The sequence below is a fragment of the Phocoena sinus genome, chromosome 4 (assembly GCF_008692025.1).
Source record: "Phocoena sinus isolate mPhoSin1 chromosome 4, mPhoSin1.pri, whole genome shotgun sequence".
NCBI classification, from domain to species: Eukaryota; Metazoa; Chordata; class Mammalia; order Artiodactyla; family Phocoenidae; genus Phocoena; species Phocoena sinus.
This window is the reverse complement of record NC_045766.1, coordinates 110430489-110453647: the sequence shown is the minus strand read 5'-3', so window position 1 is coordinate 110453647 and position 23159 is coordinate 110430489. Positions and strand designations below refer to the sequence as shown.

Here is a 23159-nt window from a genome sequence, read left to right as displayed (position 1 = left end):
GTTCACCATAAAGTATGTATTAACCATTTGCTAATAATTCATTGTCTTTGTTATCATTACTACTTATCCTAACAGAATGAATATCTCATAACAGTAGCATAATCATGAATCACATTTTTAAATGATGACAACCTTATTTTTCAAAAAAAGGTTAAACCACCTGTGATTCTCTTTATTGTCTTTCTTTCCTATACTAGACATTACAATAACTGTTTGTAAGCATGATGAAGTCCTACTAAATAACTCAGTTGATCACCTAAGATCGTACACTCAAAAGTCTGGCAGTTTTCCTTCAGTATCTACTTCAATATATTATATACATGAGTTCTCTTTCAAGTCAGTCCACTTCTTTTAATTTTCCTGTCTCACAACTCGAAGGTAAACAATACACATCATTTTATTACGTATATATCTATTGTATCACACACATACATATATGTGTGAATATATGTACATATACACAAACTCAACACTGATGTCTTATAGTTTAGATATAAAATTATCTCAAAAGTATAAATCAGCTTCCATTTTGGAACAATACACCACCAATGAGCCTAGCAAGAGAGTCCACACGTTCAAAATGTAATCCAGCAAAGACATGTTTTGACAAATTAGACAAAAACGTTCATATTTTCCATTTAATCTTTTAAAAAATGCTGGACAAAAGCTAAAAAGGAGTTAGTGAAGAAGTGTTTATTGTAAATGTACTAGGTGTCAGGCACAGTGCTAAGAGCTCTCACATATACACGATTTCATCCACTCTTACTTGCTTTACAGCACCACACATAGCAGGCTCTTCCTATATGGCTGATGTTGAAGGCTTAAATCAGAATAAAGTCCAGATGAGGATAATTCATTTGCTTGCAACAATGAATTCTCATTTTCTGTATGCCTAACATGACCATGATTTCTTACTAAGCCTCTGAGAATGAAAGAATCTCAATCATTGAGAAAAGATTAACAACTCTGTAATGTTGCAATTACCTTCTGGGTAATGATGGCATATTTACAGGAGGTTTCAGTTTGTGATTACCTCACCCTGTGGAGAGGAGGAAAAAAGAACAAATACGGACCATTTTCTATAGCAACTTTTCCTTTAAAAAGGAAATGAAAGTTATAGTCAATAGACTTACCTTTTGACAGAGTTTATTTTGATTTAATATGTACAATTAATCTGAGATACTTTTGTGCTAGTCAGCATGACCTAGCCATTAAAAAAAAAAAAAAAAGTTGTAACTTCCAAGAAGGATAAAGCTATAAAGCACTTAAGGTTATACTACTACTCATCTGAGTAGGTCTTAGGAGAAAGTAAGCCAGTAAAAGATAAAACGCCTCTTCTGACTTAGTAACCCTTAGAAAAAAAGGATCAGCTATGTTGATTCATTGACAGGAGCCACAGGCTGATCACAGACTAGAGCTGCAGCAACTGGTATAAACTCTCTCCCCCAACTCTACTCCTCTGACTTTTCTCAAGCAGGAGAAACTTCATGACCCAAAACACAGCCCAAACCTCAGCATCTGCTCAGAACAAGGGACCCCCATGTCCTGAAACTACAAAATGCAGTTCCAGGGCTAGAATGGTCAAGATTAGTAGCCAACTACACATTCTTCTTATTCAACTTACTTTTTCTTAATGCCTTGGGCTGAGAGTGCACAGTTAGATAGGACACAGAATAATCTTGGAGCACCCTCATTTCCTCTAATGAACCTAAAACCAATTCTGTAGTAGTAGAGTTTACAAATCTAGCCAACACATGCACCCAATATATATTCTTATTTATGTTTGCTTTTCTACTTTGACAACTTCATTCTTCATATGCTTTAACTTCCAAAAGAGTACTACCCATTGGACAGAATTATAAATGAGATAACAATCCATCAGGTGATAACATTAAAACATTAGGAAATACAATCTATAAGGATTGAGGAGTTGTGCTGTTGAGGTGTTCGGAGAATTCAGAAGGCAGACCCCACTTTTGTTCTCAGGTTTTAGTTTGGTTTGATAAGTTTGGTTACTTTTTCCATCAGGAGAAGAGTAAACCATACTTGGATCCAATATACTAAGTTATTAAATTCTTTCAGAGACTTTCTTTATACGTTCACTGTAATAGTTCAATTAAAATGTACCTTTTGGGGGCTAAACTTTATAAAGAATCCCTATTAAAGGCAAGTCCTGAATACAAGTTAAATACAAGCTAACCATAAATTTAATTTAAGATTTTAAACCTATTTCTAACTTAAAGAAAGGTTAAAGCAATCTACTTTTAATTAAATATATCTATGGCCAACCTAATTCCAAATCTTAAGGTTCTGCAACCCAATTTCTCATGATAAGAATATTACTAAAACTCATCTGCATTGAATGACAATCTTCCTTTCCTCTCTGCTCTCTGAATCCATTATCTCTCTCATGGGAATGAATGCTTTGCTATCACTGATGATGAATAAGATATATAGGACAAATGATGCACTTTTTCATTTAAAAGACTAAAAAGGAAATTCACTTTAGTCTCCTTTCTGCCTAGTTTCATTAAAATCTAAATACAGCTATTCTAAGAGATTTTTTCTAACTCAGTTCAGTTTGACAAAAAACGCCTCATGTATCATTTAAATCAATTACAGATTATCTGGAAATACACCTCAGAAGTTTCATTTTGACACTTTTTGGTTTAAAAATAAACACACAAAATGTCACCAAGATAAATAAGCAATCAGAAAATCCTTAAAAAAAATAGTATCGAGAAAGAGTATATTGTTTATAATTATTACTAAATTATATTTTAAGAGTTGTTTCAACTTTAGATGGTATTAAAGAAAATATCTTTATATAATTCTTTATTTGTAAAATATCTTTATATTTTATAAATATATCTTTTTTTTTTTTTACCTGAAAAATTATACAGCAATGGCCACAATGCTTAGAATAACATTGAAATCTCAATTTAATTTTATTACTAGATGAGCTTAGGCAATCACTGTCATTAAAGAGAAGACCATCCATTTCGCCTGCTGGATGAAAATTATTGTCCCTCTTTATCATTGCTGAATTTCCATGACCTTAGCACAGTTTCTGGCACACAGAAGATGCTCAATAAATACTGCTACCTAAGGTAAGGGAAGCCGGAGGGATGAAGGAGAAGTTGTTGAATGTAAACTATAGATTTTCACATGCTGTTCTAACTTCAAGGATTTGAAACAAATCTACTTTCTAAAAAATCGCCATATGCCCATGCACAACTGTATATTTAATGAATTAGTACATTATTTTGGAAATACTACAACTTTAACAGAGTAAGCACCTTATTTTAAAATTATATTCTATTACTCCAGGGGGAAATAAAAGAAAGAAACACTTTGATTTTACTTGCCCAGAGTTTAGATGTACTGGTAATCATATACACATTATTTTATGATACTTTAGAAGTCTCTGATAAATTGCTACAAAGTTAATTGTTTGCTTTAAGTGGATTAAGAAATGAAGTTCCATCTTCTTTTCCTTAAGAACCCAGACCCTTTTATAAACCTGAAACTCTTACACTTCTTAATATTAGTTACTAGCCTTGCTCAGGATTAATAAGATCAAAGATATATCCAAGGAAAAGGAGGAAGGGAGGGAAGCAAGAAAAAGGGCAGGAAGGAGGGAGGGAAAGGGAACAAGTAAGAAAGGAAGGGAGAGGGCCTCCCTGGTGGCGCAGTGGTTGAGAGTCCGCCTGCCGACGCAGGGGACACAGGTTCGTGTACCGATCCGGGAAGATGCCACATGCCGCAGAGCGGCTGGGCCCATGAGCCATGGCTGCTGAGCCTGTGTGTCCAGAGCCTGTGCTCTGCAACGGGAGATGCCACAACAGTGACAGGCCCACGTACCACAAAAAAAAAAAAAAAGAAAGACGGGAAAAAGAAACCAGTGCAAAAATGTTTTCTTCCTTGAATAGAAATGTACATAATACACTGATGTAGTTATTTATGATGTAGTTATTTAAAGAAGTTTGGGTTCACTTAGAAGAAAATAGGGTAAAAAATGCCTCTAGTGATTTGTGTACCCTCTAAATCATGTGAAGAGAAACCCGGGAAGTTGTTCTGATTATTCCCCATTTCTCCATGCTAGGAACTGCCTTAAGATCCCTCTGAGTTTCTCAGATTTGCTTTTTGAGACCCTGGAGGCTGACATCAACAGACAGTAACCCAGGACTCCCCTGCCCTCCAGCTTCAGGCTGGGTCTGACCAATGGGAGACGCTGGCATAAGAGGAACAGTGAGATATTTAGCATCCCCTTCCATCCCTGCTTCTTTCAGGCCTTTCTTTCTGGCCACAGATTCTGTAACTGGGCTCCTCTTTGAGGGCTCCAGCTCTAACTATGCTCCAGTAACCATTCCCTGCTTTCCCAGACCTATGCCCGAAGGTAGAAACAACAGCTTCTGATTCTGGTTGTTCCCTTAACCCTCACCAGCCTTCTCTGAAGAGTCCTTCATGAAACTATCTCCAGTGAAACCCCTGAGTGTGCCATCTGTGCCCTGCTTCTCCCTAATATAAAGGCAAAAATCCTGTGACTCTAAAGAAAAATTCTTCAACAGAATCAAGTCTTCAGATCACTAAAGATGACACTCACATTCACTGGAGCTAAGCACACTTAGCAGTGGGCCGAGACATCAGAAATAAAGAAAGCAAGTTAGAACTGCTGGGGTTAAAAACAAACAAGCACACAAACAAATAAACAAATTCCTATAAAGTGCCCAGAACTGTCAATCTGCACATGGTTCATTCACTTTCAGTCCTGATGGAGTTCTCTTCTCTCCCACTTCCCCCTTATTGGGATGAACACGTTTGAACAAACACAACTTCACGTTTCCATACATAAAGCGATGTCTAGATTAAGCATACATCAGCCTGGCCTATCTGTTTCATCAATTGGCAAGTATATCATACACATTTATCACAATAGAGATACAATTCACTTACATTTTAATGAGTAATTTTTAATTAAAATGGTCATGGTTACTCACATAATGATAGCCTTTTAAGAAAATCTTCCAAAATTTTCATTATTATTTTTACAGAAACATTGTAAGCACCAAGTATGTAATGATGCTTCTATAGGTTAATTCAAAAAGTTAAAAACTAATGAATGGTTCTTACATTACAGTAAATATTGTTTGTTGCAGAGTCAACTAGAAAACTAGGACTACAGATATTGTTCACAGTTTAATACCATGACCCTGGGCCGCTACGTTTAGTCTGCCCAGGCTGCTATGACAAAATACCATAGACTCGATGGTCCAAACAACAGATATTTATTTCTCACAGTTCTGGAGGCTGGGAAGTCCAGGATCAAGGTGCCAGAAATTTGATTCCTGGTGAGGACCCTCTTCCTGGCTTGCGACTGTCACCTTCTCATTGTGTCCTCACATGATAGAGAGATAGAGAACGAGCTCTGATCTCTCTTCCTATTCCATTAAGGATATTAATCCCATCATAGGGTCCCCATGACCTCCTCTAAGCCTAATTACCTCCCAAAGACCTCATCTCCAAATACCATTGCATTGGGGGTTAGAACATATCGACTGTGGGGTGGGGGGGGCATAAACATTCAGTCTTTAACAGCCACCTAAAGTAGACTCTTTCCAGCATTATGATTAAATTCAGCCTTACTTTTTTCTTCTACTGAAAACCTTTACTCATGTCCTAAAATTTTCTAAGCTCCCAAACGTTCTCGCCATTCTGCCATTTTCCTCCCAGGAAACTCCTCCCAGGGAATTTCTTCATGGGACATCTCTTTTCACTCTCTTCCTAATTGTTCTCTATGGTTGTTGCACAACCCAACTACTACTCTTCCACTTTACTCTCTCCTGAGCTCAAGTGATGGATTCCTGCATCCCAGGTCTTCCTCTTTCTTGGTTTATTCCTTCCTTTTGCTGGCATCCATACATAACCTCCTTGGGAAGAATTTTTTGAAGATAATGCTTCCTGAATTCCTAAATATCTGAAAATATCTGCCTAAACTCCTGAGTGATAAATTGGACAGGGAGTAGGAATCAAATATCCTCCACCCAAGAAATCTGAAGTAATTATTTCACTGTTCTCTACTTTCCCCTGTAAGTGATGAGCCTGTCTGATACTTTCCCAGAAGACATGTGTTCTTTTTTCCTTCCAGAAGATTCTCTTAAAAAAAAAAAATGAGTTTCTGCTTTGCGTTGCATCCTGCCTACTATGTGCTAGGGTGCATAGGGTGCACATAGTAGTGCTGTGACTTCCCCAACAAAGATAGAGGGGGGAAGATGAAAAGGAAGGATATATAAAACTACAGCAGCTGCTAGCTTATAAACAAAAAAAGAAAAAAAGAAGGCAATGCATCATCCACATTAAACTCTACCCCCAAGAAACTGTGATTCAGAAAGTGTGTTATTCACCCTGGAATCTTTACTTTACCAACACCCAAGCTACTCTGCTTCTAGAGTTACATGGACCACACAATGGGGGGCAGGGGAATCATGATGAAGACGAAACTGTTCTTCAGCAGAGGGAACATCAAAAAGGCTGTTTAAAGTAAAGCATAACTAATTTGCTACAATGTAGGAAAAGAATATAACAATATCTCTCACTGCTGAGTTTTCCAGAATTCTGAATAACTTAAATTCTATAGTACATATTTCTTTACCATAAAAAGACTTAAAAATTCACAAAGTTGGTAAAGCTAACTCTAAAAAAAAGTATTGAAAATACTTTAACAGATGCAGAGCCACTGAGCTAAACTATTACAAGGATGCTTTAGAATACCTAAACTACAACGTGAAGGGTGTCTTGTAGACCTGCATAACTCAGCAGGCCTAATGGAAGGGAAATACTATTACAGTGAGGAGAATCCAGGATGGAACCCACCCTACTTATTTCACAGAGGGACTTAATACAGGGAATTGGTTACACAGGTAACAGATGAAATGAGAATTCAAATATAGGACAATTAAGTAACCCAGGGATTAGCAATAATAGGAATCTGGTAATCCCCCTAAGGAAGAGGCAGAATTGACTGGAACCCAGAAGCCAGGACCATCTAGCAGAAGCTGGAAATAAGGCAAGCCTTCCCTGCAGGAACTGAGCTCACAGAAAGAAAAGCAAAATGAACGACAACACACCTGCTCCAGGAGACAAGGCTAGCCTCACTTTAGACAGAGGGTGGGCAAGGGAGTAAGGGAGAATTCCCTGGCTTCTCCCTCCTCCCATCCTCAAGTTTCCCCCACTAGCGCCTCCAACTAAACCAACTCTACAGAAACAGAGTTCACAGGAGTGTGGGAAATGTGATGCAGAGCAGAGCAGTAAAGGGTGTGTGAAAGGATATTAGGGCAAACAAACAAATGACCAGCATAGCCAAATAGCTGAATTTGGTAAGAATATCAATAACCAAGGCAACCAAGACAATTAAAAGCCCATGTTCACATAAAATCCAGTACACAAAATCTCATAAAAGCATTATTCACAATAATAGCTTTTATTCACAATAGCTAAAAACCAGAAACAACCTAAATGTCCATCTGCTCAGGAATGGATAAACATAATGTGGTATATTTACACAATAGAATATTATCCAGCCATAAAAAGGAATGAAGGACTGTTACATACTACAAGATAAATAACCCTTGCAAACAGTATAATAAGTGAAAGAAGCCATAAACAAAAGGCAACATACTGTATGATTCCATTTATAATGAAATGCCCAGAATAGGCAAATCCACAGAGACAGAAAATAGATTAGTGGTTGCCAAAAAATAGAGGAAAGAGAAGAATTGGGACTAAATGATAATACATATGAGGTTTTTGTTTGGAGTGATGGAAATGTTCTGAAATTAGCAACAATGGTTAAACACCATAGTGACTATACTAAACACCACTGAAGTATACAATTTGAAATGGTGAATGTTATGTTATGTGAATTACATCTCAACTTTTAAATTTTTAAAAAAGAAAGAAAGAAAACAAATAACTAAGACGTGAGAGTCTATCATAAGCCTTCAAGATTTAGGTCAAAAGTCATTAGTCCCCTTGGTTGTTGGGCAGTGACTGCACCACGATATCACTACTGAAGGTCACTGATACTTGCTGAGAAAATGCGGTATTATTTTCAGGTTTCTAATCTCTAAATAATACATCTGAGGTCCTTCTGCCACTGATTTACAAGCAAAACTAAGACAGCTAAGTCACTTTTTCAGGAACCCATCATAAGAGGTGGGTCTCTGACAGTCAAAATTAAAATGAATACTTTCACAGTTTCACATGAGAAATTGCAAAGCTACAAAGAAGCAGAAATTTCCTTTTTTTTTCCTCCAATATCTATTCAAGCTTAAAAACACATCCAACTTTTTAAAATAACAAAATAGAGAGGGATTGAAAAAGTAAAGAATACAAGCTAGGGACTTCCGGGAAGATGGCGGAAGAGTAAGACGCGGAGATCACCTTCCTCCCCAAGAATATACCAGAAATACATCTACACGTGGAACAACTCCTACAGAGCACCTGGAGCCGTGTGGATGAAAGGCTCTTGGTGCTGCAGCCAGGAGTTAGTGCTGTGCCTCTGAGGTGGGAGATCCAGCTTCAGGACACTGGTCCACAAGAGGCCTCCCAGCTGCATATAATATCAAACGGCCAAAAATCTCCCAGAGATCTCCATCTCAACGCCAGCACCGAGCTTCACGCAATGACCAGCAAGCTACAGTGCTGGATATCCTATGCCAAACAACTAGCAAGACAGGAGCACAACCCCACCCATTAGCAGAGAGGCTACCCAAAATCATAATAAGTCTACAGACATCCCAAAACACACCACCAGACGTGGACCTGCCCACCAGAAACACAAGATCCAGCCTCATCCACCAGAACACAGGCACTAGTACCCTCCACCAGGAAGCCTACACAACCCACTGAACCAACCTTAGCCACTGGGGACAGACACTAAAAACAACAGGAACTACGAACCTTCAGCCTGCAAAAAGGAGACCCCAAACACAGTAAGATAAGCAAAATGAAAAGACAGAAAAACACACAGCAGATGAAGGAGCAAGATAAAAACCCACCAGACCTAACAAATGAAGAGGAAATAGGCAGTCTACCTGAAAAATAATTCAGAATAATGATAGTAAAGATGATCCAAAATCTTGGACATACAATAGGGAAGATGCAAGAAACATTTAACAAGGACCTAGAAGAACTAAAGATGAAACAAGCAATGATGAACAACACAATAACTGAAATTAAAAATACTCTAGATGGGATCAATAGCAGAATAACTGAGGCAGAACAATGGATAAGTAACCTGGAAGATAAAATAGTGGAAAAAACTACTGCAGAGCAGAATAAAAAAAAAGAATGAAAAGAACTGAGGACAGTCTCAGAGACTTCTAGGACAACATTAAATGCACCAACATTCGAATTATAGGGGTTCCAGAAGAAGAAGAGAAAAAGAAAGGGACTGAGAAAATATTTGAAGGGATTATAGTTGAAAACTTCCCTAATATGGGAAAGGAAATAGTTAATCAAGTCCAGGAAGCACAGAGAGTCCCATACAGGATAAATCCAAGGAGAAATACGCCAAGACACATATTAATCAAACTGTCAAAAATTAAATACAAAGAAAGCATATTAAAAGCAGCAAGGGAAAAACAACAAATAACACACAAGGGAATCCCCATAAGGTTAACAGCTGATCTTTCAGCAGAAACTCCGCAAGCCAGAAGCGAGTGGCAGGACATATTGAAACTGTTGAAGGAGAGAAACCTGCAACCAAGATTACTCTACCCAGCAAGGATCTCATTCAGATTTGATGGAGAAATTAAAACCTTTACAGACAAGCAAAAGCTGAGAGAGTTCAGCACCACCAAACCATCTCTACAACAAATGCTAAAGGAACTTCTCTAGGCAAGAAACACAAAAGAAGGAAAAGACCTACAATAACGAACCCAAAACAATTAAGAAAATGGGAATGGGAACATACATATCGATAATTACCTTAAAGGTAAATGGACTAAATGCTCCCACCAAAAGACACAGATTGGCTGAATGGATACAAAAACAAGACGCATATATTTGCTGTCTACAAGAGACCCACTTCAGACCTAGAGACACATACAGACTGAAAGTAAGGGGATGGAAAAAGGTATTTCATGCAAATGGAAAGCAAAAAAAAGCTGGAGTAACAATTCTCATATCAGACAAAATAGACTTTAAAATAAAGACTATTAGAAGAGACAAAGAAGGACACTACATAATGATCAAGGGATCGATCCAAGAAGATAATAACAATTGTAAATATTTATGCACCCAACATAGGAGCACCTCAATATATAAGGCAAATACTAACAGCCATAAAAGGGGAAATCGACAGTAACACATTCATAGTAGGGGACTTTAACACCCCACTTTCACCAATGGACAGATCATCCAAAATGAAAATAAATAAGGAAACACAAGCTTTAAATGATACATTAAAAAACATGGACTTAATTGATATTTATAGGACATTCCATCCAAAAACAACAGAATACACATTTTTCTCAAGTGCTCATGGAACATTCTCCAGGATAGATCATATCTTGGGTCACAAATCAAGCCTTGGTAAATTTAAGAAAATTGAAATTGTATCAAGTATCTTTTCAGACCACAACGCTATGAGACTAGATATCAACTACAGGAAAAGATCTGTAAAAAAAAAAAAAAAACACATGGAGGTTAAACAATACACTACTTAATAACGAAGTGATCACTGAAGAAATCAAAGACGAAATAAGAAAATACCTAGAAACAAATGACAATGGAGACACGACGACTGAAAATCTATGGGATGCAGCAAAAGCAGTTCTAAGAGGGAAGTTTATAGCAATACAATCCTACCTTAAGAAACAGGAGACATCTCGAATAAACAACCTAACCTTGCACCTAAAGCAATTAGAGAAAGAACAAAAAAACCCCAAAGTTAGCAGAAGGAAAGAAATCATAAAAATCAGATCAGAAATAAATGAAAAAGAAATGAAAGAAACAATAGCAAAGATCAATAAAACTAAAAGCTGGTTCTTTGAAAGGATAAACAAAATTGATAAACCATTAGCCAGACTCATCAAGAAAAAAAGGGAGAAGACGCAAATCAATAGAATTAGAAATGAAAAAGGAGAAGTAACAACTGACACTGCAGAAATACAAAAGATCATGAGAGATTACTACAAGCAACTATATGCCAACAAAATGGACAAAATGGAAGAAATGGACAAATTCTTAGAAAGGCACAACCTGCCAAGACTGAATCAGGAAGAAGTAGAAAATATGAACAGACCAATCACAAGCACTGAAATTGAAACTGTGATTAAAAATCTTCCAACAAGCAAAAGCCCAGGACCAGATGGCTTCACAGGCGAATTCTATCAAACATTTAGAGAAGAGCTATCACGTATCCTTCTCAAACTCTTCCAAAATATAGCAGAGGGAGGAACACTCCCCAACTCATTCTACGAGGCCACCATCACCCTGATACCAAAACCAGACAAGGATGTCACAAAGAAAGAAAACTACAGGCCAATATCACTGATGAACATAGATGCAAAAATCCTCAACAAAATACTAGCAAATAGAATCCAACAGCACATTAAACGGATCATACACCATGATCAAGTGGGGTTTATTCCAGGAATGCAAGGATTCTTCAATATACGCAAATCAATCAACGTGATACACCATATTAACAAATTAAAGGAGAAAAACCATATGATCATCTCAATAGATGCAGAGAAAGCTTTTGACAAAATTCAACACATATTTATGAAAAAAACCCTGCAGAAAGTAGGCATAGACGGAAATTTCCTCAACATAATAAAGGCCATATATGACAAACCCACAGCCAACATCGTCCTCAGTGGTGAAAAACTGAAAGCATTTCCTCTAAGATCAGGAACAAGACAAGGTTGCCCCCTCTCACCACTCTTATTCAACATAGTTTTGTAAGTTTTAGCCACAGTGATCAGAGAAGAAAAGGAAATAAAAGGAATCCAAATCGGAAAAGAAGTAAAGCTGTCACTCTTTGCAGATGACATGATACTATACATAGAGAATCCTAAAGATGCTACCAGAAAACTACTAGAGCTAATCAACGAATTTGGTAAAGTAGCAGGATAGAAAATTAATGCACAGAAATCTCTGGCATTCCTATACACTAAGGATGAAAAATCTGAAAGTGAAATCAAGAAAACACTCCCATTTACCATTGCAACAAAAAGAATAAAGTATCTAAGAATAAACCTACCTAAGGAGACAAAAGACCTGTATGCAGAAAATTATAAGACACTGATGAAAGAAATTAAAGATGATACAGATGGAGAGATATACCATGTTCTTGGATTGGAAGAATCAACATTGTGAAAATGATTCTACTACCCAAAGGAATCTACAGATTCAATGCAATCCCTATCAAACGACCACTGGCATTTTTCACAGAACTAGAACAAAAAATTTCACAATTTGTATGGAAACACAAAAGACCCCGAATAGCCAAAGCAATATTGAGAACGAAAAACGGAGCTGGAGGAATCAGGCTTCCTGACTTCAGATTATACTACAAAGCTACAGTAATCAAGACAGTATGGTACTGGCACAAAAACAGAAATATAGATCAATGGAACAGGATAGAAAGCCCAGAGATAAATCCACGCACATATGATCACCTTATCTATGATAAAAGAGGCAGGAATGTACAATGGAGAAAGGACAGCCTCTTCAATAAGTGGTGCTGGGAAAACTGGACAGCTACATGTAAAAGTATGAGATTAGATCACCCCCTAACACCATGCACAAAAAAAAGCTCAAAATGGATTAAAGACCTAAATGTAAGGCCAGAAACTATCAAACTCTTAGAGGAAAACATAGGCAGGACACTCTATGACATAAATCACAGCAAGGTCCTTTTTGACCCACCTCCTAGAGAAATGGAAATAAAAATAAACAAATGGGACCTATTGAAACTTCAAAGCTTTTGCACAGAAAAGGAAACCATAAACAAGACAAAAAGACAACCCTCAGAATGGGAGGAAATATTTGCAAATGAAGCAACTGACAAAGGATTAATCTCCAAAATTTTTAAGCAGCTAATGCAGCTTAATAACAAAAAAACAAACAACCCAATCCAAAAATGGGCAGAAGACCTAAATAGACATTTCTCCAAAGAAGATATACAGACTGCCAACAAACACATGAAAGAATGCTCAACATCATTAATCATTAGAGAAATGCAAATCAAAACTACAATGAGATATCATCTCACACCAGTCAGAATGGCCATCATCAAAAAATCTAGAAACAATAAATGCTGGAGAGAGTGTGGAGAAAAGGGAACCCTCTTACACTGTTGGTGGGAATGTAAATTGATACAGCCACTGTGGAGAACAGTATGGAGGTTCCTTAAAAAACTACAAATAGAACTACCATATGACCCAGCAACCCCACTACTGGGCATATACCCTGAGAAAACCATAATTCAAAAAGAGGCATGTACCAAAATGTTCATTGCAGCTCTATTTACAATAGCCCAGAGATGGAAACAACCTAAGTGTCCATCATCGGATGAATGGATAAAGAAGATGTGGCACATATATACAATGGAATATCACTCAGCCATAAAAAGAAACGAAATTGAGCTATTTGTAATGAGGTGGATAGACCTAGAATCTGTCATACAGAGTGAAGTAAGTCAGAAAGAGAGAGACAAATACCGTATGCTAACACATATATATGGAAATTAAGAAAAAAAAATGTCATGAAAAACCTAGGGGTGAAACAGGAATAAAGACACAGACTTACTAGAGAATGGACTTGAGGCTATGGGGAGGGGGAAGGGTAAACTGTGACAAAGCGAGAGAGAGGCATGGACATATATACACTACCAAACGTAAGGTAGATAGCTAGTGGGAAGCAGCCGCATAGCACAGAGAGATCAGCTTGGTGCTGTGTGACCGCCTGGAGGGGTGGGATAGGGAGGGTGGGAGGGAGGGAGACACAAGGGGGAAGAGATATGGGAACATATGTATATATATAACTGATTCATTTTGTTGTGAAGCTTAAGCTAACATACCATTGTAAAGCAATTATACTCCAATAAAGATGTTAAAAAAAAAAAAGGAATACAAGCTAGTAACAGTGAAAAGAGGGAAATGATGTAAGGAGAGAGCTACAGATTCAAAACCTGACAGTAAAACAGACAAAGCTTCAAGACTCATCAGTGAATTCCAGCGGACCTGCTTGGGACAACTGTCTGAATAAGTAAAACAAACAGTGCTATAAACCTTTTACAGATTTACTACATTTCTGTAAACCATCCCCCTACAGTGCAAAATGATATTCAGTTATGTTATCTGTGGCATAAGAAAGAAAATCACAACAAATTAAATTGGAGTTGCCTTAAATGCCTATCTCAAGTGACAGCTTCTTAGAGTAATACAATTTGAACTTAAAATAGTTTAGTTGTGATCAAGATACAAAGAATGTTGATATATGTTATAGTCAGTCACACTTAGGGCTAGATGTGACTCATAAAACAGAACAACACTTCTCTTATCACTAACTTGATAAGAGAATAATGTGAATAATGTTCCTTCGTTGTATAAGTAAATGCTGAGCTTAATAAAGTCACTTTAATGGATAAAATTATGAAAATGTCAAAAGAGAAGTGCTGAAGAACAACCATAAACAAAATAATTTTATAGACACTACATACAAGTGAAACACCAAAACTGAAACCTAACAAAAAGTACTGTATTATCCAAACAGCATAAATTTTTAACAGGGTACTTACAAAGAAAGCAACACGAGGCTAGAAAATTATTAGTTATGTCACACAGTTCAAAATCTACTTTCTAACATTAAGGTTTCTAACAGCCTCCCTAAAATCCCAGGAAGTAAAGATGCTTCCCTATAAAAATAATCCCATTAGGCATTATCGCAAAGCTCTCTGATCCAGCACAACTGGGGCCAGAAGTTGGTTCATATATTGAAAATATTGGTTAAAGCAGAGAATGATTATATGTATAGTAAAAATTATATATATATTAAAAATGTTGCTTTAACTTAAAACACAAATATAAATATTCACTCACCTCCTGATGTAAGATTACAGCCATTTTTTAAGTTTAGGTCCTTTGATTAGGATTTTGTATCATCTTTCTTATACAAACCTATACCTACAATGCAATATTTATAATTTCCAATTTCCTTTGGATTAAAACAGAGTGAAAGCTAAAAAGTGTATGCAAAATAACTGGCATCTGAAATCGTTAGATTTATATCATTTTTTGCAGTTCACTTGTGCATGCTTAACTCATAATAACTTTCCAACTTATCCTTACTGAGATTTTTCCGAATACTTAATAATTTTCTTTGCTGTCACACTCACAGTTCATCACTTTACATAATACTATATTACAGAATTCTAATGAAAAGAATGGGCATTCATAGGATTGGAGGCAGATGGGAAACTGGCTCATTACAAGCACACAAAGCAATTGGCAGGAGCAGAATTGCATACATGAAGTAGACCACAGTTTACTCCCCATGGCTGCTCAGTGTCCTGTGGGAAGCAGGCAGTATCATTTACAGTGAGCCTGTCAAGCAGAAGTAAATTCAGTAAGTCTAATAAGTAGACAATGGTTAAGTAAACCTCCACTGTACATCTATTCCACTGAAAGTGAATAATCCGTCAGTGAACACAGATAAAAGGGGTCAGAGAATCAACATCAGATTGGAAAGCTAGAGAAAGTTCTAACAACTTTCTATAGAAATGCCTATTGGCTGATTAGTTATTTTAAGCTCACATCCATCAGAGACTATTTCTCAGCACTGGTGCTGGTTTGGTTAACAACCCTAAAGCCTTCTACCTCTATCTTGTAGTTTGCCACCCCATCACCAAAATAAACAGTATCAGGGGTCCCCAGACACCCTGGAAATTCACTTTCTAGAAACATCACCATCTCCAATAAGCCAAACTGAAGGAAGCCACATAACAAAAATGCATTCACAGAGGACCCATGGGGAGTCGAAAATGTTTACATTGCAAAAGATTCCTTGAAGTTCCATTTGAATCCAAAGGTCAATAGACATTCCAAAGAAAACTTCTCAACAATCTATTGGAAGCATTACCCTACCTGGCACCAACTCCCCTCTGCTCCCACAGAAAAGTCTATAAGATATCAAAAACTCTGGAAAGTTTACACTTTATATTATGAAGATGTGTTATTTGCCATGGGGATAATTTATATTATTATTCCCAATTTTTCATAAGCCTCCATAAAATCAAATTCTGCTTCCAGTATCACCAACATAAGGCTTGGTCAAATTATTTGGTTAATGAAATGGAAGTACAAATCACATCTGCCAATTCTGAGCTGAATCTTTCAGAGCCACGACAGGTTCCCTCCACTGCTCTTTCTCTCTGTCACGAGATCGGCACATCTCACACCGGGGCTGCTCCATCACCCTGGATCCTGGAAAGAATTTGACACTTGGGACAGAGCCACAGCTGACAACCACAACCAACGTGAGCAAGAAGTACCCTTTGTTATTGTAAGCCATTAAAATGTTGGAGTTTTTTGTAACAAGCCATACCGCAGTGAAAGCTAACACAACAACCATCGATTTTGTTGAAGGAAGAGAATACAAAGGAGGTTGACATCAGTGCTATACCTTCCAACCATAAATGACTTCTAAACCAATAAATAATGATCACTAATTTTCAGATCAGTATTTCTCAAACTATCTATGATGATGGACCAGTTACCTTTCCTTTTTAAATTTTCCAATCTATTATAGACCAGTACTTACATAAAATATTAAAAAATGAGTTATTAGAAAATCAAAAGAAAAGAAGACTTTCAAAATTTAAGCCCCAATATTTATACTATCATTATTAGATTCAACAGAAATAAAACTACTCTTTCAAACTGCTATTAAAGTTTCTAAATACTTACTCCTGGGCTTCCCTGGTGGTGCAGTGGTTGAGAATCTGCCTGCCAATGCAGGAGACACGGGTTCGAGCCCTGGTCTGGGAAGATCCCACATGCCGCGGAGCAACTAGACCCGTGAGCCACAACTACTGAGCCTGCGCGTCTGGAGCCTGTGCTCCGCAACAAGCGAGGCTGCGATAGTGAGAGGTCCACGCACCGCGATGAAGAGTGGCCCCCGCCTGCCACAACTAGAGAAAGCCCTCACACAGAAACAAAGACACAACACAGCCAAAAATAAATAAATACTCACTCCCAATTTCTGACAATATATTATTATTGCAAACCAATTACAGTGCACAGAACCACACTGCTCCACAGAGCACACTTCGAGGAGCACTGTTTCAGAACATCTGAAATTAAGAAATATAAAGGCTTTTGTGATGATGTAAACTTCTTGGCAATTGTATAAATGGAAATTAAATTGTAGACAAATTTTGCCCAGAAAAGAGGTAAAATTTTTCCTTAGCATCTTTCCCACTCTGCAAAAATATCTGTGGTTCCTTTTTTCTATAGGCATAAAAATCAGGGGGGGGGGTTTTCACCTTGTTTTTTCAGTCTATCAATGATAGTAGACATTTAGATTATTTGAAAAGTGCCTAGCTCCCAGACTTAGTAATTTTAAATGAAATGTTTTCAGTTATAACGAATAGGAACCCAATTATTTTATATTGACATATGTAGTTTACTGCCTTTCTCTCTACTTATTATTATCTAGCTACTGAAAAACAGCTAGTTTTCTCCAATTATTTAGCAACCTGCAATAAACATGATTTAGTTCTAAAACCCCAAGTATATTTTAAATCACATTTAATTTTCTAAAGAATGAATCTTTCCTTTATTAAAGATGATTCAAAGTTTCAGAAATTAATCTCAAGCCTTTAGTTTCTGGCTGGCCCAGAAATACTTTTTGGGTGCTAAGATTCCAATCTTGATGAATGTCATTATATATCCACTGTCCTGGGTTGCTGCAGCAGCTGCTGCTAGCTGCTTAAAGAGCGAGTTTTTTTTAAAAACGACTGAAAGGAAAAGAAATGATTGTTTCATTTTCTCTCAAATGAAGAAAAATATGTGAAATATATTTAAAGTGAAAGTGCTTTCTAAGTTTTAAAAATATGGATGGCAAAAGCCAGAGTCACCTCAGTTTGGGCAAAACAGAGACTACATCATTTGACTTTTACAAGGCTCAACTGCCTTTTGAAATTAATAGTATTTTTTTAATAAGAAAAAGAAAGACTTTTGCAAATTAGAGTACTTTTTCAATCTTGTCAATTAAGATTTCTATAGCATTGAGTAATGTATAAAATTATAATTTGCAATCTAGTTAGTATCTACAGCAACCCAGTTAGGCAGGTAAGAGGAATATCATCACCTTTAACCCCACTAAGCCAGATGAAGAACCATGTTTAGAGAGCTCCACTGTGGGTTCAAACTCTAAACCCCATTCTTTTTTTTTTTCTACACTCCAATACATGGTAATTTCCTTCTTAAAGATCATTTATATTTGACAACAATAAGCATTTGTACCTAAAATATTTTCAGGTCAGTTGGCAAAAAAATACACTAGAACAGCATACATTTACCAGCAGTATTATATGTATAGGAACGTATAGTGCAATTTCTAAAATGATTAGAAGAGAAGAGAGATATCACAATATGCTAACATATTTTGATTACTGGTATAATTTTCTATAATATAGAATTAAAGTCTAGACAGTCTTTAATTTTCATTTCTTCTGAAAAATTATCAGAAATAGGTGGTTAATCATTTAGATAAAAATTGAATTAAGAACATTTCCTTTTACTGTTTTCCTGTTACTGTAAATATAAGTAACAATTTATTCCTTAGCAGAAATAAGATTTTTTTGTTGGTTTTTGAAGATGTGTTTTATATTATCTTTGGAGATGTAGGGAAGAGGTAGATACAAAAGCAATGTTTTAAATTATATATGTATACACTTCCATGATGAAAATATAAGTAAAATGATGTTACTTTTTACAACTCTGCCTATAGGTAAAGAAGCAATAGGGCTTTTTAGGTGATATTTCAAGTACATATATAGAAGTTAAGCTTACTGTTACATTAAGTGACAAAGTAAGGAATTCTTAAAAATAACCCATGTTACAGTTAGAGATTATTTCCATAGAATCTTTTAAGTTTACTGCTGTTTCAACTTAGCTGATAAATATGAAGTTATATGAATACAGTTAAATGGTTTTTAAAATGTTTTAATATCATTAGCAAAACCACCTAGAATACTTTTTATTAATCCTCGTTTGCACTTTCTAATTTTAAAAAATCAACTGTAATTTTTTAGCTAATTAACACAAACTGTATTTTCCCTTCGGTTCAGTACAAATTTATACATTGGAAGACTAACTATAAAATCTAACACATTTTTGATGCTGAGAAAAACCTCAATAAAGAAAAATAACTTTCTTCTTGCTCATCTCTTCATAGCCATAAGAAATAGATTTTTTGAAATAAGGGAAAAAATATAGAATTCCTTAATTGTATTTTTTAAAAAAGACACGTTTAGTTCAGTAATTACGGGTATATTTTCAGCTATGCTGTCATTATCATCAAAATTCTATATTCTACAAAGTTACATTAAATTAACACTCAGGTATAACATTCTTTTCCAAAGAACTATTATTTTAAATGAATTTTTAACCCAGAATTTTGGCTCTACTCTCAATTCGGAAGTTGTTTTTCTTTCTTTATTTTTTTAAGTCAAAGCTCTTTAGTAAGAAAAGTTTGAGATCCCGTATATAAGGAGATCCTGAGACTCTATAACAGGGCAAAAAAAAAAAAAAATCCCTTCATCTAGATAAGTAAATAAATTAAAAATTTCCCAACATACTGCCTGTTAATTATTTTAACAGTTAACTGTATTCTATCATACTTCCCATTTTCTATCACAATTTCATTTATCTTAGTCATTCCTATCTCTCCAGTAAAAATAAAGGCCCATTGATTAAATCTGATATTCTTTGTGCCCTTAGACACTAAATAAATATTGCTTGATTGAAAATAATTGACTGAATGTTGTTTCAAGGATATGGAGAGATTTTAAATTATGTGACATACCTTCACAAAGAATAGGATTTTCAAAAATCAAATTAAATTGAAAAAAAAAAGTTAACAGAGGATATTTTTACATAAAATAGGGACTAGATAATTTTGAGTTTTCTCTTTACAAAAGATTTTATAAATTGTTATAATTTTAATATTTAAACATTAAATCCTTAATCCTTAAAATTTTTAAATACATTTTCCAAACACATATATGGTCCAACTGGATTTACAAGGAACAACTTTTAATAAATCAGCATTAGTCATTATGATAGCTACCAAATCTAGTTTCATACAGTCCCTTTCCCATATTTTTATATTTTTAAAGCCTATTTAGTAGGTTCAATCATAAATATGGAGGAGAGGTAATCAAATGCAAGTACTAAATTTTAACTGAGGTTCTTATAGCAGTTTTGGTATCTGTATGTAAAACTTTAACTTGAACACTCTCAAGCAATACCTCTCAACAAATGGCAATAAAAAGAACTAATAAAATAGAATGCCAAAAAGTGCCTTGATTATAGGTTGATATCAAAGTGGTCTATTAATATAAAACTAGTGGTCAAGGCAGTCACTTAGAGAAGATGGGGAAATAGTCATGTTTATGTATGAGAAAAAATTATAACAATTTTAACAACAATTTAAGTGAAAAGACTCCTAGCCTCAAAATATATTTCATAATAATCACCAGGCCAAGCTATCTGAATCAGCAGACACACTATCTTTTTCAAAACTTTCCCTAAAGTTTTCAGTAATTCTAGAAACAGGCAGCTGGCATCATCTAATTTGGGGGACTACACAAAGAATAATTTTAAGTCCTTAGACCTGCTTTTTCCAATAAGGGAGCCACCAGACAAAGGTGGCTACTTGTGCTTAAGATTAGGTTAGTGCAACTGAGAAACTAAATTTAAAGTTTTATTTAATTTTAATTACTTTATTAAATGTAAATTTTAAAATTATTATTCATTTGAGTTGCTAGAACTTTTAATAATGGTTGGAAAAACTTGGGTATGTACTTTTAAACTGAAAATTTTATTAAATCTAAATATTGATCAAGTATTTCCAATGGAAAAATACCAGATTTAGAAAGTGCAGTACAAAAGAATGAAAATATCTCACTAACAAATTTTATATTGATTACATGTTAAAATATGTTTTGATATATTGGGTTAAATAAAAATCTATCATTATTAAAATTCATTCAGCTGTTCTCCTTTATTTTTTTAATATAGCCACTAAATTTTTTGAATTATATAAATGGTGTCCATTATATTTCTATTGGACAGTGCTGCCTTAGACAATATAAATAAAATCAAAACTTTTTTTAAAGTCAGGTTCCTTAGGGTATAATTTACACGCAGTAAAATTCACTCTTTTACATGTATAGTTCTATAAATTCTGACAAATGTATACAGTCATGTAACCACCACAATCAAGACATAATACATTTTCATCACCCCAGAAAGTCCCCTTATGTTTCTCCGTAATCAGCTCAAACCTCCTACCCCTAAACCGTGACAACTCAGTTTTCTGTCCCTACAGTTTTGCTCTTTGCAGAACAGTACAGCATGTGGACTTCTTGAGTCCAGGAAAATCAAACTTTAAAGACCACCCTACCCTATGGTACTAAAGGATTATTATTGATATTTCCTTTCCTTGTATTACGAACATTTTGCCAAGGCCTATTTTGCCAGTTATTCCATTTTCAAAACTGAAAATGAAAGCTTTCTTCCTTGTCACTATTACAGTAATTTATTTATACTTATGGAATAAAACTCAGCACACTGTATTTTAGTTATTTACACACAGGTTTCCCTCCACTAGACTGTATGATGGAAGCCTGAGTTCTAGAACCACTGTGCTTTCCATAGAGTTAACTGCCTAGTGAAATTAATGATGCAGATGACAAGGCTGAGAAGGTATTGCCATATTGTGTTATAAAAAAGGAAAAGGAAAAAACAAAGAACTGACTGATGAAGCAGTTTACCCTCTAGATTAGCTGTCGACTTTTACTGTGGTCTCAAAAAAAGATTCTAATTAGAGGATCCAAGTACTACGATGACAAATAACCAGGAGCAAATGCTAGTGGAGATTGAACCTACACCAATATTTCTACCTAGATTGCTATTAGTTTTGTCAGAGCTTGCTAACAAAGTTGAATACATTTGGAGTACTCTGTCTAACACTATTTTTCTCATAAACTCTGTTATTTCTGGTACATGATTTTAAGAACATAAAGTTTTTAAGAAACACATGTATCTTATTACAGCAGAAACACCTTTACCGCATGAAGGTAAAGACTGAAGAAATTCTATGGAAAAGTAGAATATTTGTAATCAATAATATTCATAAAAGTTAAATACATGAAATATAACATCTATGTTTTAAATAAATAAATAAAATATTACAACTGAGTTTAATCGTTCTAAAATACTTACTGAAGTCTCCAGTAAGAAAAACTCCCTCTGCTCCCGGGGCCCATTCTTTGCAGTATAAACCACCATCAGCACATCTGTGGACGCCAAATGATTCATAACCTCTGGAAAACTTATCAATACCACCTTCATTCTCTCCAATGTTGTTCAAAGTCTTGCTAAACAGCTTATACCTTTGAAAAAGTGCAAAAGAAAGGAAATTGAAAAATTAAATCATCTTCCAGAAAAGCTACTGTAATTAAGAAGTTGCTGTACTCTCATTCAGAAAAAGAAAAAAGAAGACATCATTAAAGAGGAATGATGTGAATAATTTCATTTATTGGTAGAAGTTACCTGGTAGGATAAAATCATTCTTATCTCAAATAAACTGAACTAATCCAACTAACATTTTTTTTTTGTAATTTCAAGCATTTTGGTATAAGAGAGAAAATATGATGGCTATGTTATTCCATGAATATTTTAATATCAGCACTATAGCAACTTCTATGTCAAGACAGTATAATGAAGGAGCATTCCTACATCTCTCCTCAAACTCCTAAAAAAAAAAAAAATGAAGGAAAAATAGCTAAAAACCAGTAAGAAAAATAAAATTACTCTATAGCAGGTTTGGCACACTTTTCCTGTTAAGGGGCAGAT

The 23159-nt window shown here is 35.4% G+C and overlaps 1 protein-coding gene across 1 annotated transcript in view; it reads right to left on the bottom strand.

The window, feature by feature from the left end:
* Positions 1-23159, bottom strand: part of GBE1 (1,4-alpha-glucan branching enzyme 1) — a 297826-nt gene that overhangs the window by 209316 nt on the left and 65351 nt on the right. The window contains exon 2 of the mRNA XM_032630067.1: positions 22527-22696. Coding sequence (XP_032485958.1) covers positions 22527-22696 — 170 coding nt within the window. The remainder of the gene's footprint in view (positions 1-22526; positions 22697-23159) is intronic.